The 18,279-nt window shown below is 36.9% G+C and overlaps 3 protein-coding genes across 5 annotated transcripts; 2 read left to right on the top strand and 1 right to left on the bottom strand.

Annotated features, from left to right (window-relative positions):
* Positions 1–818: 818 nt before the first annotated feature.
* On the top strand, positions 819–4,318 carry LOC111443592 (putative vesicle-associated membrane protein 726). 2 transcript variants are annotated; one of them, XM_023081481.1, is made up of 6 exons: positions 819–978; positions 1,135–1,337; positions 2,159–2,300; positions 2,819–2,939; positions 3,126–3,188; positions 3,806–4,318. In XM_023081481.1, the coding sequence occupies exons 2-6, from the start codon at positions 1,148–1,150 to the stop codon at positions 3,947–3,949; spliced, it is 660 nt and encodes a 219-aa protein (XP_022937249.1). In that variant the 5' UTR covers positions 819–978; positions 1,135–1,147; the 3' UTR covers positions 3,950–4,318. The 2 variants fall into 2 exon arrangements, with proteins under 2 accessions (XP_022937249.1, XP_022937258.1); XM_023081490.1 differs by lacking the exon at positions 819–978 and adding an exon at positions 991–1,007.
* Positions 4,319–5,371: 1,053 nt separating this feature from the next.
* Positions 5,372–10,157, bottom strand: LOC111443575. Of its 2 annotated transcripts, XM_023081460.1 has the most exons (3): positions 10,024–10,157; positions 7,556–9,125; positions 5,372–6,053 (listed from the first exon to the last, which is right to left on the bottom strand). In XM_023081460.1, exons 2-3 carry the CDS (start codon positions 8,978–8,980, stop codon positions 5,709–5,711), a joined length of 1,770 nt encoding a protein of 589 aa, XP_022937228.1. In that variant the 5' UTR covers positions 8,981–9,125; positions 10,024–10,157; the 3' UTR covers positions 5,372–5,708. The 2 variants fall into 2 exon arrangements, with proteins under 2 accessions (XP_022937228.1, XP_022937217.1); XM_023081449.1 differs by having other exon boundaries at positions 7,556–10,157.
* Positions 10,158–12,444: 2,287 nt separating this feature from the next.
* On the top strand, positions 12,445–17,573 carry LOC111443584 (dihydroxy-acid dehydratase, chloroplastic-like). Its single transcript, XM_023081468.1, has 14 exons — positions 12,445–13,038; positions 13,646–13,717; positions 13,833–13,880; positions 14,431–14,585; positions 14,674–14,868; positions 14,956–15,067; positions 15,181–15,250; positions 15,338–15,396; positions 15,494–15,617; positions 15,819–15,889; positions 16,021–16,122; positions 16,199–16,279; positions 17,032–17,190; positions 17,280–17,573. The coding sequence occupies exons 1-14, from the start codon at positions 12,514–12,516 to the stop codon at positions 17,328–17,330; spliced, it is 1,824 nt and encodes a 607-aa protein (XP_022937236.1). The 5' UTR covers positions 12,445–12,513; the 3' UTR covers positions 17,331–17,573.
* The last annotated feature ends 706 nt before the right edge of the window (positions 17,574–18,279 follow it).

Raw genomic sequence — 18,279 nt, 5'->3', positions numbered from 1 at the left:
CTTCTCTCTAGCGTACGCATTTAAAAACTGAGAATCTATCAGTAATACGTAATGAGCTAAAGGAGACGGTACCTACCAGCAATGGGCTTTGGCGGTTACATACATATTGCATGTGAGTGCATTTTTTCGACCCATTATTTATAAACACTCGTCTTATGTTTAACATCTTTTCAAATAACAACAAAGGGTCCATGCACGGTCGACGACATCTACTAAAAAAGTTATGAATAATGGCATAATAATATTTTTCGTTAAAACTCTTTAGAATGACGTTAAACCTTATTTCAACCATGATTTTGTATGATTTTAAATTGACTAAGAATCAGCAGATGAATTGTGGTAAGGGGTAAAATGTCACTCGAACCCAAAGCTAGTTGGTTCTCCCCAAAATGTGTTGGCAGCAGTTGACTGGACGTTTAGAGGTAAAGCACTGTTTTGATGCGGGCCGCAAAAGAAGTACCAAATCGAGGCAAACTTTGAATACTAGATATGATCTCAAAATAACAAGAGTCAAGGTCGGCCATTGAGACGATGGAGGATAAGCTTCATCGTCGAGAGGGAAACAGCCCGAATCACCAACTAGGACCCCTAAATTACCGCTCAGTGATAAAGGAGGTAGGGGTGCAGAGACAGCCCGGAGGTTTATTTCATTACATAATTTTTATTTTTTTTATATTTATATATATATATATATATATATATATATATAATATAATATAATATAATGGGTAATAGAATTTCAAAATGAACCGCGGGAGCGTTTATTTTAGGATTTGTTAATTATTTATATATTTTTCCATACGGTCCCAAACCAACCAACGTTCGTAATGATTCCTTACAGTTGCTAACTACATTTAAATGTCGATGTGAATTTTGGGGAGCCTCCCGTTTCTCCTCCAATATTTCGAACCCCAAATTTTCCGTCTCGCTCTATATACGCGCGTACTCGAACAAAAATTTTCGAAATAGCAATTATCGGTAAGGAGTTTTCAGCCTCATTCGATCTGGTTTGATCTTCTCCATTGATCTGAAGCTATTTCTCTCCGTGTCTGTATTGTTTTTGTTTTTTAACGATTTTTTGGTGGCATTGTATTAATATTATTGGAATCTTGATCCGTGTTGTTGTTGAGTCAGAGTTCTTTCGAAAATGGTGCAACAGACGTTGATCTACAGTTTTGTGGCTCGAGGAACGGTGATCATCGCCGAGTATACGGGTTTCAGCGGAAATTTCACAAGCATCGCCTCTCAATGCCTCCAGAAGCTCCCTGCTTCGAACAATAAGTTCACCTACAATTGCGATGGCCACACCTTCAATTATCTCGTCGAGAATGGATTCAGTACGTTTCGTTTTATCGAATTTATGTTGCATTTTTTTTCTGATCCTGATCTCGTCATGATTCATTCGTTATTTTTATTGAGCTTTCCCATGCGAGATCCATTTTTGGTTTTACAATGTCGTTGTTACAGATCCGTCCATTTTTATCTTCCGAAGGTTTGTTCATTAGTGCGTTGGTTAATTATAGCTCATGATATCTCTCGAATCGCATTAGGTTTCGACATTTTGCTTCTCTTGGATTGGTGGACGTTTTTGTTGAGTTCAACGAGAATTGAAGTTTGTTTATAAACATTAATAGGCGGCTATAAACCTACCAAACGATTTGAGATTTTTTATAAAAAAAATTGAATTCGTGTTTTTGGTTACCTTGAGAGAGAAAGGAGCACGAGATCAATTTGGAAGCAGTAATATCATGCAACATGCGACCGGAGGCACAATGCATTGTTTAGAATCCAGGTTGATCTAACCTGAAAAGAAAAATACCGAATCGGAAATGGAGGTATCAGCTACGAACACGAAGAGCCTGGCATTGCTTTATTCGTTGAATTTTCTGAATTCCTTCCATTTTCCTTTTCTGAATTTGCTTGAATATTTAGCTATGGTTGAGGGTAGTAGCCTGGTAGCTATTTATTTCGTGGATGCATAATCTCCTTCACAGCCAATCATCAAGTTCTTTCGTGATTCAATTTTCATCCAACTTCCTGTTCCATTTTTCTTGGCACATCATCATTTGTTTTTCTTATTTGTGTTCTTCACATGTCATATGGTAAAAGTTTGTGTGAGAATGTGATTAACTAGCACAATTCAAACGTGAATCTGCAGCTTACTGTGTGGTTGCTATCGAAGCTGCTGGTAGACAAATTCCCATTGCTTTTCTTGAGCGAGTCAAGGAAGATTTCAACAAGAGATATGGTGGAGGAAAAGCTTCAACTGCTGCTGCTAAGAGCCTGAACAAAGAATTTGGGTACTATTTCCAATGCCCTGTTATCAAATATATATCTAGAAATATTTTTTCTAACCGAAGAAATAGTTGGATAGGAATCACGAACTTCCACAATGGTAGGATAGTATCCACTTTAAACCTAAACTCTTATGGCTTTGCTTTGGGCTTTTCCAAAAGGCCGCATATCAATGGAGATGTATTTCTTATTTATAAACCCATGATTATTTCCTAGATTAGTGAACGTGGGACTCGCTCCCAACAATTCTCAACAATTCTCCCCTCGAACAAAGTACATCATAGAACCTCCCCTGAAGTCTATGTAGTCCTCGAACATAGTTAACATAGACAATAAGATAATGCAACAAACAAAAGCAAAAAAATTAAAAAATTAAAAAATTAAAAAAGCTAGTCTTGCATTCTTGATAGTACCAGGAATTGAAGTTGCATTTTTCCCACGGCTTTCAGATAGCATTGGTAACTGATGTGTTCTCGTTCGTTGGTACAACCTTCAAAACTCATTTATAAACTAATTTCCATAGGTCGAAATTGAAGGAGCATATGCAATATTGTGTGGATCATCCTGAAGAGATCAGCAAGCTTGCTAAAGTTAAGGCTCAGGTTTCTGAAGTCAAGGGTGTTATGATGGAAAACATTGAGAAGGTAAAAAGGAGCAACAATGTTTTGACGAGTTTGTTACCAACATAGTTTCAATCCTGCCAATCAAAACTCTCTTAATTTCTTACTTCTGGATGATATTTTGTGGAGCTAATTTGTTTTTTTTGTTAATGATTTACTTCTGGATGATATTTTAATCTTGAAAGAACTATTTTTCTATCTGTTTGGCAGGTTCTTGACCGTGGTGAGAAAATTGAGCTGTTAGTGGATAAAACTGAGAATCTCCGCTCACAGGTTGGTTTTAAAAAATTTCTTTTTTGAAGTCAATAATGTAAATTCATACCGCTTGATCATATTATTAATTAGTCTCCATCTCTCCCGGGCAGTGGCATTCCTGTAAATACCGTTGCCATGTTTAGGAACAACCTCAGAGTTCATGTCCATTGCATTTGTTCATCTGTCATCTTCAAATGCATTGTTTTGAGTATCCATTAAGAAAAGTAACTGATTTGGGAGTAATATTATGTTAAAATCACTTTTAGTTGCATTCAAAATAATTCCAAAATATGCTTTTAATAGTTCAAAAGGTATGAACGTTTCTTGTCTGATCGTGAGCTCCATAAAAATTATCCTTTTAATATTGCAAAATACAATCCCAACGTAAATCGCAATCAACTCGATGCACTTTATTGGATTCTTAACAAGCTGGAAATATTCAAGATCAATAGGAGCTATTTGATTCTATATCGATTTGTCGATAATATCTATCTAAGGTAGACTCGGGCGTTTAAAAGTGTTTTTAGACTAATTTTAAATATCGCTATTGGAATACTTGTTTTTCCATGCCTGGATGAAATGTTTGCTCGACATGCATCATAAGTTGATGAATTCAATGGTTGTTTCGATTTCAGGCACAGGATTTCAGGACACAAGGAACTAAAATGAAAAGAAAGATGTGGTACCAAAACATGAAGATGAAATTGATCGTGTTCGGAATTGTGTTGGCCTTAATTCTCATAATTATATTGTCCATCTGTCACGGTTTCAACTGTTGAGTTCCCATCATCTCGACACTGTAAACTGTGCGTCGATGCATAATTGGACGATGTCGGTGGTAGAGGTTAGATTCACGCACCCAACTTTGCAGATCTTTGAATTTGGCGTCTTCAATTCCTTCTTCTACGTTGGTTAGTTGTAACCCCCAATTCCCTTCCCTCTTCTGCTACAATATAATAATAATACCCTTTTAAGATGCGGGGAGGAGGCTCTGTAATTTGGACTGCTGTATATCTATATATATATATATATCTATATATGCAATATGCCTTCAATTTTTCAGGTAGATCTCTATGTGGTCCATTGTTGTGGGTCCCTCTGAAATGTAATAGAGACACAAACTTGAAACTTCTTTTAAGTGTTCTGCTTTTTATATATAATTGTTATCAAGTTTTTTTAGCTTTTTTCATCCATCACTCTTAGTGGGATTGGGATTGAAATTTCCTTTATATTATATATAACTAATGTCGTTTAATTCATAATACTAATTTTCAAAAGTATAAAATATCAATTATATATATTATGCCTTTCCCATTGATGTTGAAAAAAAACACTTTTTTTTGTTTTGTTCCTTTTCCGGCTCTCTTAGAACGTTCATTCCTTGTAATCAAAATTCTACATCTAAATCTTATTCTTGCTACTTAGGGACTCTAACTCCTAAAAGTCGAACTTGTTCACAAGAAGGGAGAATTGGTTCACATTCATTCTTAGCTAACCGAAGAGAATGACTAATACATATATGTAATATATACGCTATCAAAAGGTAGTCTTTGTCAAAAAAAAAAAAAGAAACCTTACGTAATGGAAACGACAGGTTCCTGATGTCGGCGATATTGACCGACAGTCCAAACCCTAGATTGACAGCCCGACATAAGTAATCCAAACAGGAAAAGGCCTCATCCCAGGTTCGATACGGCCTCAAGCTGATTTTCTTCATATTTTCATTACTTTATTTTTCACTTCTAGTGGCATCATTTAGGGGAAGGAAAAAAAAAAAAAAGTCAAAGTAAGTAATTAAAAATAATAATCTGTTATATCTTGTAAAATATTTTAAATTTTTGTGTAGACTAAATTATGTTTCTAAATTTTGAAAAAATTTATATTTATTTTTTAAAATTTGTAATTGATCAAGAGAATATAATTGATGAATAAAAACTAAAAAATATGCCTAATATTATTTATAACTCACAAATTAATTTAATTATTTGTGTAATTAATTTTTACGTAGAATTTTTACATAAAAGTTACTTTTTGGAACAAATTTCAAATATAAAAGTGAAAAGTTTTCATAATTGAAAATTTCTCCAAATTTACATAATTTAGCTAAAAAGGCAAATTCTAAATGTATATAAATATGTATTTTATAAGATTATGTAAACTTAATTTACGTCGAAAATAACCAACAAATTTATAACACAAGATTACCACAATAACGTGTATTAAATATAAACTCGACTTTGTAAATACAAATATACAAGCCTAACTTGGAAAAATAGAAAATTCCATCAGCATATGTTAGAACAGTCTGTAAAAGAGAGCACTGTAAAAAGTGAAAGTAAATGGTGTAAAAAAAATCCACATCAGAGTTACTTTTCCACCCCCACAATGATTTTTTAAATTTCCCATTGAAGTAAACACAAATTGATGCATTTATAAATGAATAAACTATATTTCCTACCTCATATCTGTTCTCCTAATCTGTTTAGACCCTGCTCTTGACTTCTAGGGATCGAACTCGAACTCGTGACGACTTTGGATTCAATCCCGGCGACCTCTTCCTTTCTTTGCTTTGTTTTTTTCCTGCATCTTCTTTTTCTTCTCTTCAGCATTAACCCAGGTGTAGTCGCGGGGGATGGCGAACGGGTCTTCGAGAGTTTCTATCCTACTGCTAGAAACATTGGATGATGAACTCGGGTGTTGATACGGGGCTTTTATCCACTGAAACCAAGACGAACTTGAGGAATGTGTTGCTGATGGGCTCTCCCTGCTTGCTGCAGACGTAGGGCTCGACGGAGGCGTCGCAAACTCGTCAACTGGTTGTAGTTCTTCAAACTTTGTGAAGGTAACAATCACTCTGATGGTTGGAACCACAGGGATGGCAACCTGTGTAAAAAGTACAGCATCAATAACCAACTTAACTGAAAAATGCCATACTATACTACTTCCAAGTTAACTAAAAAGTCGACACACTTGTCTCGACTGTCTCGAAACCAACGTCACTTCTAAATAGAACAAAATCTTCACCATGTTGAAAACCAACAATCACAAATGGAAGAATATGATCATAGAGTAATCCGACTCGACCAGGCTGACAAAGGCCAGTTTCATGCCTGGAGTTTGCTTAACTTAGGGGCACAATTGACCAACCATGATATTCAAATTAATATTAGCTAGTCGAATCATCGATTACCGGTCATCCAATCAAAGCAAGAATATGGCAAGAGCTTGAATAGATAACCATTGGAAACAAGCTCAATCAAATGTTTAGAAAACATACCACAGATTCACAGAGCTAAAGAAATGAAAATGAAGTTACATGCAGGCCCTATAGCTCGAGTGCATTATGCACAAAAGTTGCTTATAATTGGCTTATCCTCCTATCCGTAATAATAAAGTTGATTTCTTCACATGCTTGGAGAATGAAACTCCCAAGCTTCCATAAATTCCGAGTTTTGTTGTGTGAGAATCCCACATTGGTTGGGAAGGAGAACGAAACTCCCTTTACAAGGGTGCGGAAACCTTTTCCTAGCAAATGCGTTTTAAAGCCTTGAGGGGAAGCCCAAAAGGAAAAGCCCAAAGAGGACAATATCTGCTAGCGGTGGGCTTGGGCCGTTACAAATGGTATCAGAGCCAGACACCGGACTATGTGCTAGCAAGGAGGCTGTTCTGCGAAGGGGGGTAGATACGAGGCGGTGTGCCAGCAAGGACGTTGGGCCCCGAAGGGGGTGGATTTGGTGGGGGTCCCACATCAATTAGAGAGAGGAACAAGTGCCAACGAGAATGTTGGGCCCAAAGGGGTGGATTGTGAGAATCCAACATTGGTTGGGGAGGAGAACGAAACACCCTTTGTAAGGGTGTGGAAACCTTTCCCTAGCAGACGTGCTTTAAAGCCTCGAGGGGAAGCCTAAAAGGGAAAGCCTAAAAAGGACAATATCCGCTAGCAGTGGGCTTGGGCCGTTACAGGTTGAGTCAAGTAATTCTCATGACATCCATTTCATGCATGAAATGATATTCATTTCCAAGAATCAGGAGGGAAAAAAAAGCTTGAACTCATTGGGTATTTCCATATATATGTATGTATATACAGATATAGATATGATGATGTTAAGAGTAGAGATCATTTAGACTTTCTTCAGATCAATCTATTGCTAGCAAACTCCTCAGCACATGTAACGATGAACCCCTTAAAACGATGAACCACACTTAAAACGAGAAAGTCGACTATTACGCCACACTTAAAACGATGGACCCCTCGGTGTCGAAATCCTACAAGAAGGAAAAACAGCATTCTCTTGCCATATCACCTAAACTAAGGAGTAATGGTGCTGTTATCTTCTAGTTTAGCTTCTTTAAATATAAATTTCAGCTTAAAATAATTATCATACCTTAACCGGAAAGGTTCCCATTGGGAGTTTTGTGGTTAGCAGTTCTCTCAAACGGCGAACTGCCTTGACCTTGTTAGCTAAAATATCCAGCAACGGCAGTAGTTCCTCAGTTTGTAGGGGAAAGCTTGGAGAAAGCCAAAGAACAGGTCTCAACCCTTTCTTGTACTCATTTTCATGACTCCCATCCTTGTGCCGATTTTTGCTCGTGGACGTAGAAGAGGTAGTTCGGATTTCCCTTCCTCTTCGGTGTTCGGCAACTATCTCTACAGAATGTCTTCCGGGTCTACTGCTATGATTTTCAGGATAGTCCCCTAGAAGATCGCCTGCTTTATCATCCAGAGAAAGGGAGCTTCTTGGAGGAGCAATCTTCTTCGGCGCTTCGCTTTTTCTATCTCGTTTCCTCCATCCTCCAAACCATCCTTTCTTTTCCTGACGTATATCTCCATTTCCGCTTCCATTTGCTTCCTCAATAGGAACTTCCCTTTGCTCAAAACAACTATGGCGATGCCCGATAACCCCGTCGCCGTTCTCAGAAGCTAATTCGGATGAATCTAGTTTAAGTGCATTCTCGAGTTGCTTTCGCTCGTCCTCGGTTAAAATGTCATCAAACTCCTCGCCCTCGGTTTCATTTTCATTACAAGATGAGAACAACTCTTCATCTGTCATAGCCCCAGGGACCCTCCTGGATTTGATACTTACAACCACATTGTGCATATCATATACTTTAGCTTTCCAGGCACCCACCATTTCGGATTTCTCCTGGCGCCTCCAAGTCAACTGAGGCAAAAGAACGGCCTGAGTGACGTCGATTCCAGGTCTAAATATATTAGTCTGAGACATTGCTGTCACTTCTTGTCTAATTTCCTCTTCTGTTGCCTGAGTACCAGCACCATCCAAAGCATTCATTACCTCCTTCTCCTTGTGTGATACTATACAGAGTGAACCAGAAGGCATTTTTCCGTCCTCTGTCCCGTCGCCAAGAAAAAGAACACTCTGGTCAGCACGTTGAATCCGAAATCCATCAAAACCAGCCAATGTCATATCTGCCCTCAAGTTAGCACCTCTTTTCCAGATCTTGTAAGTATCTGAAGGAGCAATCCTGGAAATGAAAGGGATCACTGAACTCTCGAAGTGGAAAGTGATTTCCATGTAGAAATCCCTCATTCTTCGCATCGTCTCAATCAAGCGAGGCAATCTCCGACACCATTTCGCCCAAGCCAATGGCTGGTAATGCCGAACTATTATCATAGCAATCCCTTCTTGTCTACTGCAAATAGCTTCCTGAAGTGCACTCCAACCATGCTCATTTTGCAAGCTCCAATCTGCCCCTGCAATCATAAGCATTTCGGTAGCAGTCTCGTCCCCAAGCTTTACAGCCAAATGCAGTGGAGTGTTCCGATTCGGGACATCTCGGCGATCAATCATGGCAGAAATGGCATCAGCCTTGTTTTCCTCAGCTAACGAAGCAGCCTCCGTGCGAATCTCGGATGGATTACAAAGCCTAGGAAGGCCTGCAAGGATTCTCTTGAGACTGGTATAATCCCTAGTGGCCACAGCCTTGTGTACAGGGCTATGCGCATACTTGGAAACATCAATACCAGCCATGGCTCAAGAGCATTCCAAATCAAGAGTCATTCAACTCAAAAACTCAACAAAGTTCAAAAATCAAACTCAATAAGCACAGAGCGAGGACATTATGATTAGCCAACAAAAATGGAAGAATTTCTTGAATCCTTCCCGGAGTTCCAGCAGACTCAATTACTGGACTACACCCCGCCGTCACAAGAACACAAGCAACAGCCCAATAGAGAACGTCGACACCAATATCAAACAAAGAAGAAAGGTTTCTCAAGTGGACCAATGAGAATATCCTTCAATTCAAGATATCTCACCTTCTCCTCCTCCTGTTTGCTTCTTCCATGACCCCAAATAGAGACCAAGATTGGGGGAAAAAGAGCCTAAACCCACCCTTTTTCTCTCTCTCTTCAAGTAGAAAAAGAACAAAAAGATCCTTGCGATCCAATCCAGATCAGACAAACCCAAAAACATGCATGTGGGTGCGTGAAGAACAGATTATAAATCGAGAGGAAAAAAGAAATACAATCAATACCAGTATAATCTGTAAAGAAATGAATAAGAACATGAAAAGGAATCAAGAAAGGAATACAATAAAAAGGCAGGAAAACCCCACCATCCAAGCAAAGGGCAAAAACCAAACAACAAATGATTATTGTATCAAAAAGAGTAACAAGAGAAAAAGGCGATCGCTCGCACGAGCGTTTGGTAGGCAGACAAACAGAGATTGAAACAGCGGTCTACAAGAAAGAGATCGAAGGGATTTGATTTTGGAAGGGTTTTGCCAAAGAGATGGCGCGTTTCAAAATTGAAATCGAATCAAATTGCAAATAGCATGTATGAAAGCGAAAGAAATTGAAGTAATTGAGGATTTTAACTCCAAATGGTTTTACCTCCGCGAATTGAAAGCCTTTATCGGATAAGAACAAAGAGGAGTCTAATAGGAAGTCAGAAGAAGACAGATTATCTAATGGAAAGTCGCCATGTGAGAGCCACAAAAGGAGGAGCTTGCGCCTTCCACTTTCTTCTCTTTTCTTTATTTAATTTTTTCCATTAATTAAAAAATAATAATTTTTATACATGACATCATTTTAAATTTTATAAAAATAAATTTAATAACACTAATTATAACTAAAATTAAATATTTGAACTATAAAACCCAAAATAAAATAAATTTTAAATTATATGAACTAAAATCATATTTTTAACCTAATTTTATTTACTCAATAAATTTTATTTATATTTATTTAATAACAAATGTTGTGTATTAATATTTATGCGCTTTCAAATGTATTTTAAAACAATTAATAAAAAATAAATAATAATTTTTATACCTGACATAGTTTTAAATTTAATAACGTGATTAAAATTAAATATTTGAAACTATAAAAACTAAAATAAAATTTAAATTATGTGAACTAAAATCATATTTTAACGTATTTTTATTTACTCCATAAATTTTATTTATATTTATTTAATAAAATATTTATGCGCTTTATTCCAATGTATTTTAAAACAATTAATAAAAAATATTATTGTTATTATTATATATATATTTTCAAATTTGTATCGAAATTTTGTAAAAAGTAATAAAAATATATATATTTTATAAATATATAGACTAAAATAAATGAATATTTTTTAAATATAAATGAAAATAGCAGGGTCTCGATTTTTAAAATTTTCCTTTATTATATTTATTTAATTATTAGAATTATGTTGACAACTTCTATCCTATTTTAATTTTACGTGGTATTAAAAAATTTAACTCTTAATTATAATTAAAATAGGCAAAAGAAAAAGAAGACAGTTTAAAATATTATTTAAAAAAAATTTGTATTAATTTATTGAAAATGAAACGCATGGCTTTGAAGGAAAATAATAATAATAATAAAGGCTTAGTGGGTTGTATCGTGCGTTTAAATTTTGAATACTATTTATCTATTATTAAATACAATTATCATAACTACTAAATTTCAAATAATGTTATGATTTTAAAATGGAATTAATTTGATGAATAATTATATTAATTATTGGGTATTTTATTTAAAAAATTATTTTTAGGGGACTCCAATATGATCCATGGTATTTAGTCAAATTTATGTTTTGAATTTAATTAATTTAATTAATAATATCATCCATTATTGGGTATTTCTAGAGACAACTTTTCATCCATGTAATATATATATAAAAGTTTTATATTTACTTTAGTAAAAATGTTCAACCATGCTTCTAGGTCATCTCGTGTCGTGGGTGTATGAGACCCGCTCCTATAAAGTGATTGACTCACTTCAACCTTGGTCATTTTCAAAAGGTGCATACAGATTGGGTAGAGTTGAGTTGGTTTTGGAAAATCTTTGGAACCAATCAAATTTTCGATTTAATTGGATTAAATCAGATTGTTCAATTATTTATTTATTATTATTTAAAAAATCCTGCTAATTTACGTTGTTTAAAATACTAACGATTCACTAACACATTACTAACATCCGTCAAATATTATTAATTTTCATAATAATTTTAAAATAAAGGTAAGGTTGGATTAGACGGTAAACATATTTTTCGGCTCCCATACAAAAAAAATATCAACCTACAAAAAAAAAAATCTAACCGTGGGTTAAATTGTTTGGCCCAAACAGTTTGAGCCCAAATGATGATGGGCCCACCTCGACGTTGGCAATCTCAGTTTAGGCCCAATTAGAATCATGGTCCACGTGTCATAACAAAAATTATAAACTATACATTTTCAAAATCATTAATTAACGTTATTAATAATTATTTGATGTAAACAAAGAGTCGCTGTCTTTTAGACATTTTAAATATAATTTATAATAAATAAATAAATAAACACATATATATATATATAAATGATATTATGCTTCCAAAAATTTATTTGATTCCTAAATTTAAAAGACTTTCGAACAAATATTAATAAAAATTTAAGAATTATAGTGTGTCGATATGGATTAGACATGGGTTCGTATTTTAAATTGAACCAAAGTAAAATAAAAATAATATATTTCTTTAAAAAAAAATATTAAGTCAAGCTTATGGTAGAGACGTTTTAACTATACTCGAGTTCTCGAGCTAAAACTATGCCTTATTATTTAGGGTAATTTATGACAAAAATAATAAAAAATAAAAATAAAAATTTAATGGGTTTAAGAAATATATATATAATTTATATAACCGATTTTGTGAAAAAAAAAACTGCTTACAAAGCACAAAAACGGAATAAATATTTATCGACACGTCGTTTAGTGACTGATGACGTCAGCAAACTCCGTCTTCTTGTTGATGAATAAACGTTCCTCCCTTATCCGTTGCCATATCCTTCTTAAACCCTGATTCTGCCGCTGCCGCCGTCCATTTCCGCCGCCAAAATGCAGTCGGCGATAATATCTCCGTCTCCACGCGCCGCCCCGTTTATCGCAGTCACACCATCGACCAATATCCAACGAAGGCGTCCCTTCTTTGTTAGAGCCTCGATTTCCAATGTAGAGTCTCCATCGCCCAGTGCCCCCGCCGTTCAAAAGCTCAACAAGTATAGCTCTCGCATTACCGAGCCGAAGTCGCAGGGCGGATCTCAGGCGATTCTCCACGGCGTTGGCCTCTCCGATGACGATCTCAGCAAGCCGCAGATTGGCATTTCGTCGGTCTGGTACGAGGGAAATACCTGCAATATGCACCTGTTGCAGCTCTCCGAGGCTGTCAAATATGGAGTTCAAGCAGCCGGCATGGTTGGCTTTAGGTTCAATACGATTGGCGTTAGTGACGCCATTTCCATGGGAACCAGAGGCATGTGCTATAGCTTGCAGTCGAGGGACTTGATTGCTGATAGCATCGAGACTGTCATGAGTGCTCAGTGGTACGACGGGAATATCTCCATCCCTGGCTGTGATAAGAATGTGAGTTTTCTCTTAGCTTCTTAAATTTGGATTTGGGTCTCTGTAAGCTTATGAACACTATTGATGCATGCGTTTCTTTGTTTAGTTTTTCACTTCTGAAATCTTGGTCAATTTTTCAAGAACAAAAACAGGTTAAATGACATGAACTTTTCAAAATTTGGTGACGTTTCTGAAATTAGATTAGGAAACAAAGAACAACATTAAGAAACAAGCATGATTCTGTAAAAGGTTAATTACATGCTTAGTTCAGTCAATCTATTTGGTCTTCAAACTTTACCGAATTTGAAACATAGAATTGAAAGTTAAAGTCGCATTTTAAAGTTCAAAGACCAAATAAACACAAATTAGGGCTAAACATGTAATCAAATATTTTAAAAACGACAAGAATGTCATTCAGCTTGATCTAGGAGGTAATTTTTTTTTTCTTTTGTAGAAATAATGGTTATCTGTATGGAAATCTTACCTTGCTGAATCAGGTGTGATCTTGTGGGCTCTGAGTTCATTCTTGTATAATGAAAAGTTACAAAGAAAAAGGAACTCAGTGAAGAGCTCTAGTTGTTTTTCGTTCATAATTACAATTGTGTGCTCATCCCTGGCTGTTCTACAGATGCCTGGTACAATAATGGCTATGGGAAGGCTGAATCGACCGAGTATTATGGTTTACGGTGGAACCATCAAGGTTTGGAACTCGGATTTCGTATCCATGACTTGAATATAAACTTTCAATTGAATCTTATGTTTATCAAGAAGTTATTTGTAATTTATATTTTTTTCTGTTGTCTTTTCTTCGGCAGCCTGGTCATTTTCAAGGCCATACATACGACATTGTGTCTGCATTTCAGGTATTTACATACCGAAGGCAAAACCGAAGAAATTTTAATTTTTAGTTATTTCATTTAGAAGTCTCAATATTTGTTAGTTTAACATATAAAGTTATTTATGTTTAAAATCACATTATGTATATGTAAAATTCTTGAACACAACGTTTCTTTTTGGGATCGTCTCTTTGGGTCTACATAAACATGTAACTACGAGCCTTGATTAAGAGGAGACTGTTCGAGGGCTCCATAGGCCGTAGGGGAGGTTCTATAGTGTACTTTGTTCGAGGGGAGGATTGTTGGGATGGAGTCCCACATTGGCTAATTTAGGGAATGATCATGGCTTTATAAGCAAGAAATAGTATCTCCATCGACATGAGACCTTTTGGGGAAGCCCAAAGCTAAGTCATGAGAGCTTATGCTCAAAGTAGACAATATCATACCACTGTGGAGATCCGTGATTCCTAACCGTATATATGTCGAAACCTGTTTGATTAAAAAATTTCTTAATAACAGAGCTTGTTCTTCAAAATTTTATAGTACCATTTAAACCTGTTTTAATTATTGCACTTAGGTATATGGAGAATATGTAAGCGGGTTGATAAGTGATGAACAGAGGAAGAATGTTGTCCGCAACTCCTGCCCGGGAGCCGGGGCTTGTGGTGGTATGTATACAGCTAATACAATGGCTTGTGCTATTGAAACTATGGGCATGTCTCTTCCTTACAGGTAAGATATATCTCCAGTCTACAATATCTATGAGCAAAGGCATTCTCTAGATTTATCCTATTTCTCATCCGATTCATGTGTCCTAAAGCTCGTCAACGCCCGCTGAGGATCCACTAAAGTTGGACGAATGCCGTTTAGCTGGAAAATATCTTCTGGAATTATTGAAGATGGATTTGAAACCCCGGGATATTATTACAGAAAAATCACTACGAAATGCAATGGTTGTTGTTATGGCTTTGGGTGGTTCCACTAATGCAGTGCTACACTTGATTGCTATAGCAAGGTGAGGAGAGCCAGACGACAAATTATTCCTCGACTTATGACCTCTTTACTGTAGAAATCGCGTGGCTAATGGAAATTTTCTTGGCAGGTCTGTTGGTTTGAATTTAACCCTTGATGATTTTCAGAAGGTCAGCGATCAGGTCCCTTTACTTGCCGATCTTAGGCCGAGTGGAACATATGTCATGGAGGATATTCACAAGGTCTGCATTTTATTTTCATCTCATTCCCGATCTTAGGCCTAGTGGAACATGTACCGGTACACTATTCTTACGGTCGTTCTTCTTGATAACTATTGCAATATTTGTTTTGATAGATTGGAGGAACACCTGCAGTTATTCGCTATTTGTTGGAGAACGAACTTTTAGATGGAGATTGTTTAACTAGTATATTTCGACAAATATTTACATGGCATTTGCAGTTTAACTTCAGCGATTTCCGTTAGTGACGTTATTCTCATTTTTTGTTCTTAGTCACGGGAAAAACGTTGGCCGAAAACGCTAAACTTTTCCTACCCCTAACTGAAGGGCAGGTATGATGGCTTTGAGATTAATGCATCCACGATTTCACAATTCAGGTTATAATTCTCAAGAAAATTATAACTACACCTCTTGTTCTTTTAATGGCAGCGTGTTATTCAATCTTTGGAGAATCCCATCAAGAAAACAGGGCACCTTCAAATATTATATGGAAATCTTGCTCCCGAGGGTTCAGTAGCTAAGATCACTGGAAAGGAGGGGCTATATTTCTCTGGTATCGTTTACTAAGCTTTCAGGATGCTTTATGAACCAGAAATGTCACAATCAAATTTTTTATTTAAAAGATATATTGAGTTTCTTCCTTTTTCTGATTTAGAATCAATCAATTCCTATAGCTTACTACGAGTTATTGCAAGGAATGAACATAAAGTTCTCTGAAAACAAATGATTCTACTTAAAAAAATCTGTTTTGCAGGTCCTGCTCTTGTTTTTGAAGGGGAAGAATCGATGATTGCAGCAATAACAGAGGACCCTTCAAGTTTTAAGGTACTGATGACATTTCGTAAATTTTAAGGAGTGGACGTATGGATACGCAACACATGCATATACGCGCACGTGCAAGTACTCGTATTTCTTTTGTATGTTCTAACTGAAGTTAAATTGGTTTATTCGTTTAGGGGAAAACGGTGATCATTAGGGGTGAGGGTCCTAAAGGGGGACCGGGCATGCCTGAAATGTTAACACCGACTAGTGCCATAATGGGGGCTGGTTTGGGGAAGGTATGGTGTTTGAACTCATTAGATTATAACCTCTCTGAAGTCAAATTCATCTTTACACTGCCATTGACATCTACAGGAAGTGGCATTGCTGACTGATGGAAGATTCTCCGGTGGTTCACATGGCTTCGTTGTCGGTCACATATGCCCTGAAGCATTGGTGCGTTTTGTTTCTCACTTTCGTTAAACTATTGAACTTCATTGAAACAATAGAAGCTTATTGTAGAGAGAGTCGATCTCTTGGTCGAAGAGATATGCATTAACTATTTGAATTAATAGCGCTCAGAGTAGGGAGAATTCAATAGATCGAGGAACAAATAGCAATGTTTTTTCAGAGAACGAAACCTTTTTGGTTTCAGTTTGTTCTTGGTCCTTTTGGCACACAAGAGAAATAGAGTTTCACAAGAACGAAGATTCAAACCTTTGATCTCTTGGTCGAAGAGGTATGCATTAACTATTGAACTAATAGCGTTCAGAGTAGGGAGAGTTCAATATGTCGAGGAACAAATAGCAATGTTTCTTCAGATAAAGAAACCTTTTTTATTTCAGTTTGTACTTCGTCCTTTTGGCACACAAGAGAAGAACGAAGATTCAAACCTTTGATCTCTTGGTCGAAGAGATATGCATTAACTATTTGAATTAATAGCATCCAGAGTAGGGAGAATTCAATAAGTCGAGGACCAAATAGCAATGTTTCTTCAGAGAACGAAACCTTTTTGGTTTCAGTTTGTGCTCTCCGTCCTTTTGGCACACGAGAACCGGAGTTTCACAAAAACTTTGGGAGTGAAGAATGTAACATCAAAGTTTAGACTTTAAGATAAAGAATGCGAAGTTTTCTCCTTTTCCTCCCCCCTTGTGCCCCCATCTTTGATCAAATAATGTTCAAATGCTGCTTCTGTAACCATTATGCAGGAAGGTGGACCAATTGGGTTGATTCGAAACGGTGATATCATCAACATCGACGTCCAGAACCGGAGTATTGATGTTCAATTATCCGAACAAGAGCTGGAAGAACGAAGAAAGAACTGGATTCCACCTGCATACCGGGCAACCCGAGGTGTTCTCTACAAGGTTCGTGTCATACATAACCATCTCTACGCTTCCCATGTCTGAAACTTTCCTTCATGTAACATGAAACTATCCTCGTTCTTCGTCTTCAGTACATCAGGAACGTGCAGGCGGCATCGAAAGGGTGTGTGACGGACGAGTAGGACGAACCAGGAGGCTGTAGTTAGAGACCCTTCCTCTAGTTCCCATTTAGAGTTGCTCAACAAATCCAGTTCCTAAGATCACATCCCCACTTCCTCTCTTGTTTGCTTCATCATTTTGTTTCTAGTCATTCTTGCAGGGGAAGACAGTGGCCTATTTAACACGAGGCGTGCACGTGGTATATCCCTTTTATTTTATCATATCAAATGACATTTTTTATCTCATTATTGTTCTTGTTGGGATACCATTGTTTGATTGTTTCCCTTCAAGGCTTTAAGAGCTTCCCTTCAAGGCTTTAAAACGCGTCTGTTAGGGGAAAGTTTTCACACCCTTATAAAAGGTGATTTGTTCTCCTCCCAACTAATATGGGATATCACAATACACCCCACTTCGGGGTCCAGCGTCCTCGCTGGTACTCGTTTCTTTCTCCAATCGATGTGGGACCATCACCAAATCCACCCTCCTTTGGGGCCAGCGTCTTTACTGGCACACCGTTCCTTTCTCCAATCGATGTAGGACCACCACCAAATCCACCCGCCTTTGGGGCCAGCGTCTTTGCTGACACACCGCCTCGTGTCTACTCTCCTTCGGGGAACAGCGAGAAGACTACCACATCGTCTAGTGTCTGTCTCTGATACCATTTGTAACAGCCTAGATCCACTGCTAGCAGATATTGTCTTCTTTGGGCTTCCCCTCAAGGCTTTAAAACGCATCAGCAGGGAAGGTTTCCACCCCCTATTTGTGGAGAACGAAATAGATACTTTGACATCAACAAATTAATATCAATATTGGATCAAACGGGTTGTAGTGTTGACATTTTTTATTGATTCAATATAATTAGGGGAAAAGATTGTACATTTTACTCTCGAGACGAGAGAAAGTCTCAATGGATCCTCTATGTGCTGGACAAACCTCTTCTATGCATCTTTCTCGTGGCGAGAATTAATAGGA

Source organism: Cucurbita moschata, unplaced genomic scaffold, assembly GCF_002738365.1.
Source record: "Cucurbita moschata cultivar Rifu unplaced genomic scaffold, Cmos_1.0 Cmo_Scf00001, whole genome shotgun sequence".
In the NCBI taxonomy this organism is placed as follows: domain Eukaryota; kingdom Viridiplantae; phylum Streptophyta; class Magnoliopsida; order Cucurbitales; family Cucurbitaceae; genus Cucurbita; species Cucurbita moschata.
This window is presented reverse-complemented; position numbering and strand designations above follow the sequence as displayed.

Coding starts and splice junctions, on each gene's coding strand:
- LOC111443592 (XM_023081481.1), top strand. CDS start 1,148: ATGGTGCAACAGACGTTGATCTACAGTTTTGTGGCTCGAGGAACGGTG. Junction 1,338..2,158: donor TCTCGTCGAGAATGGATTCA/GTACGTTTCGTT, acceptor GTGAATCTGCAG/CTTACTGTGTGGTTGCTATC. Junction 2,940..3,125: donor TGATGGAAAACATTGAGAAG/GTAAAAAGGAGC, acceptor TCTGTTTGGCAG/GTTCTTGACCGTGGTGAGAA.
- LOC111443584 (XM_023081468.1), top strand. CDS start 12,514: ATGCAGTCGGCGATAATATCTCCGTCTCCACGCGCCGCCCCGTTTATC. Junction 15,618..15,818: donor GGAGGGGCTATATTTCTCTG/GTATCGTTTACT, acceptor TCTGTTTTGCAG/GTCCTGCTCTTGTTTTTGAA. Junction 16,123..16,198: donor TGGGGGCTGGTTTGGGGAAG/GTATGGTGTTTG, acceptor TGACATCTACAG/GAAGTGGCATTGCTGACTGA.
- LOC111443575 (XM_023081449.1), bottom strand. CDS start 9,160: ATGGCTGGTATTGATGTTTCCAAGTATGCGCATAGCCCTGTACACAAG. Junction 6,054..7,555: donor TGGGAACCTTTCCGGTTAAG/GTATGATAATTA, acceptor CTTTTTACACAG/GTTGCCATCCCTGTGGTTCC.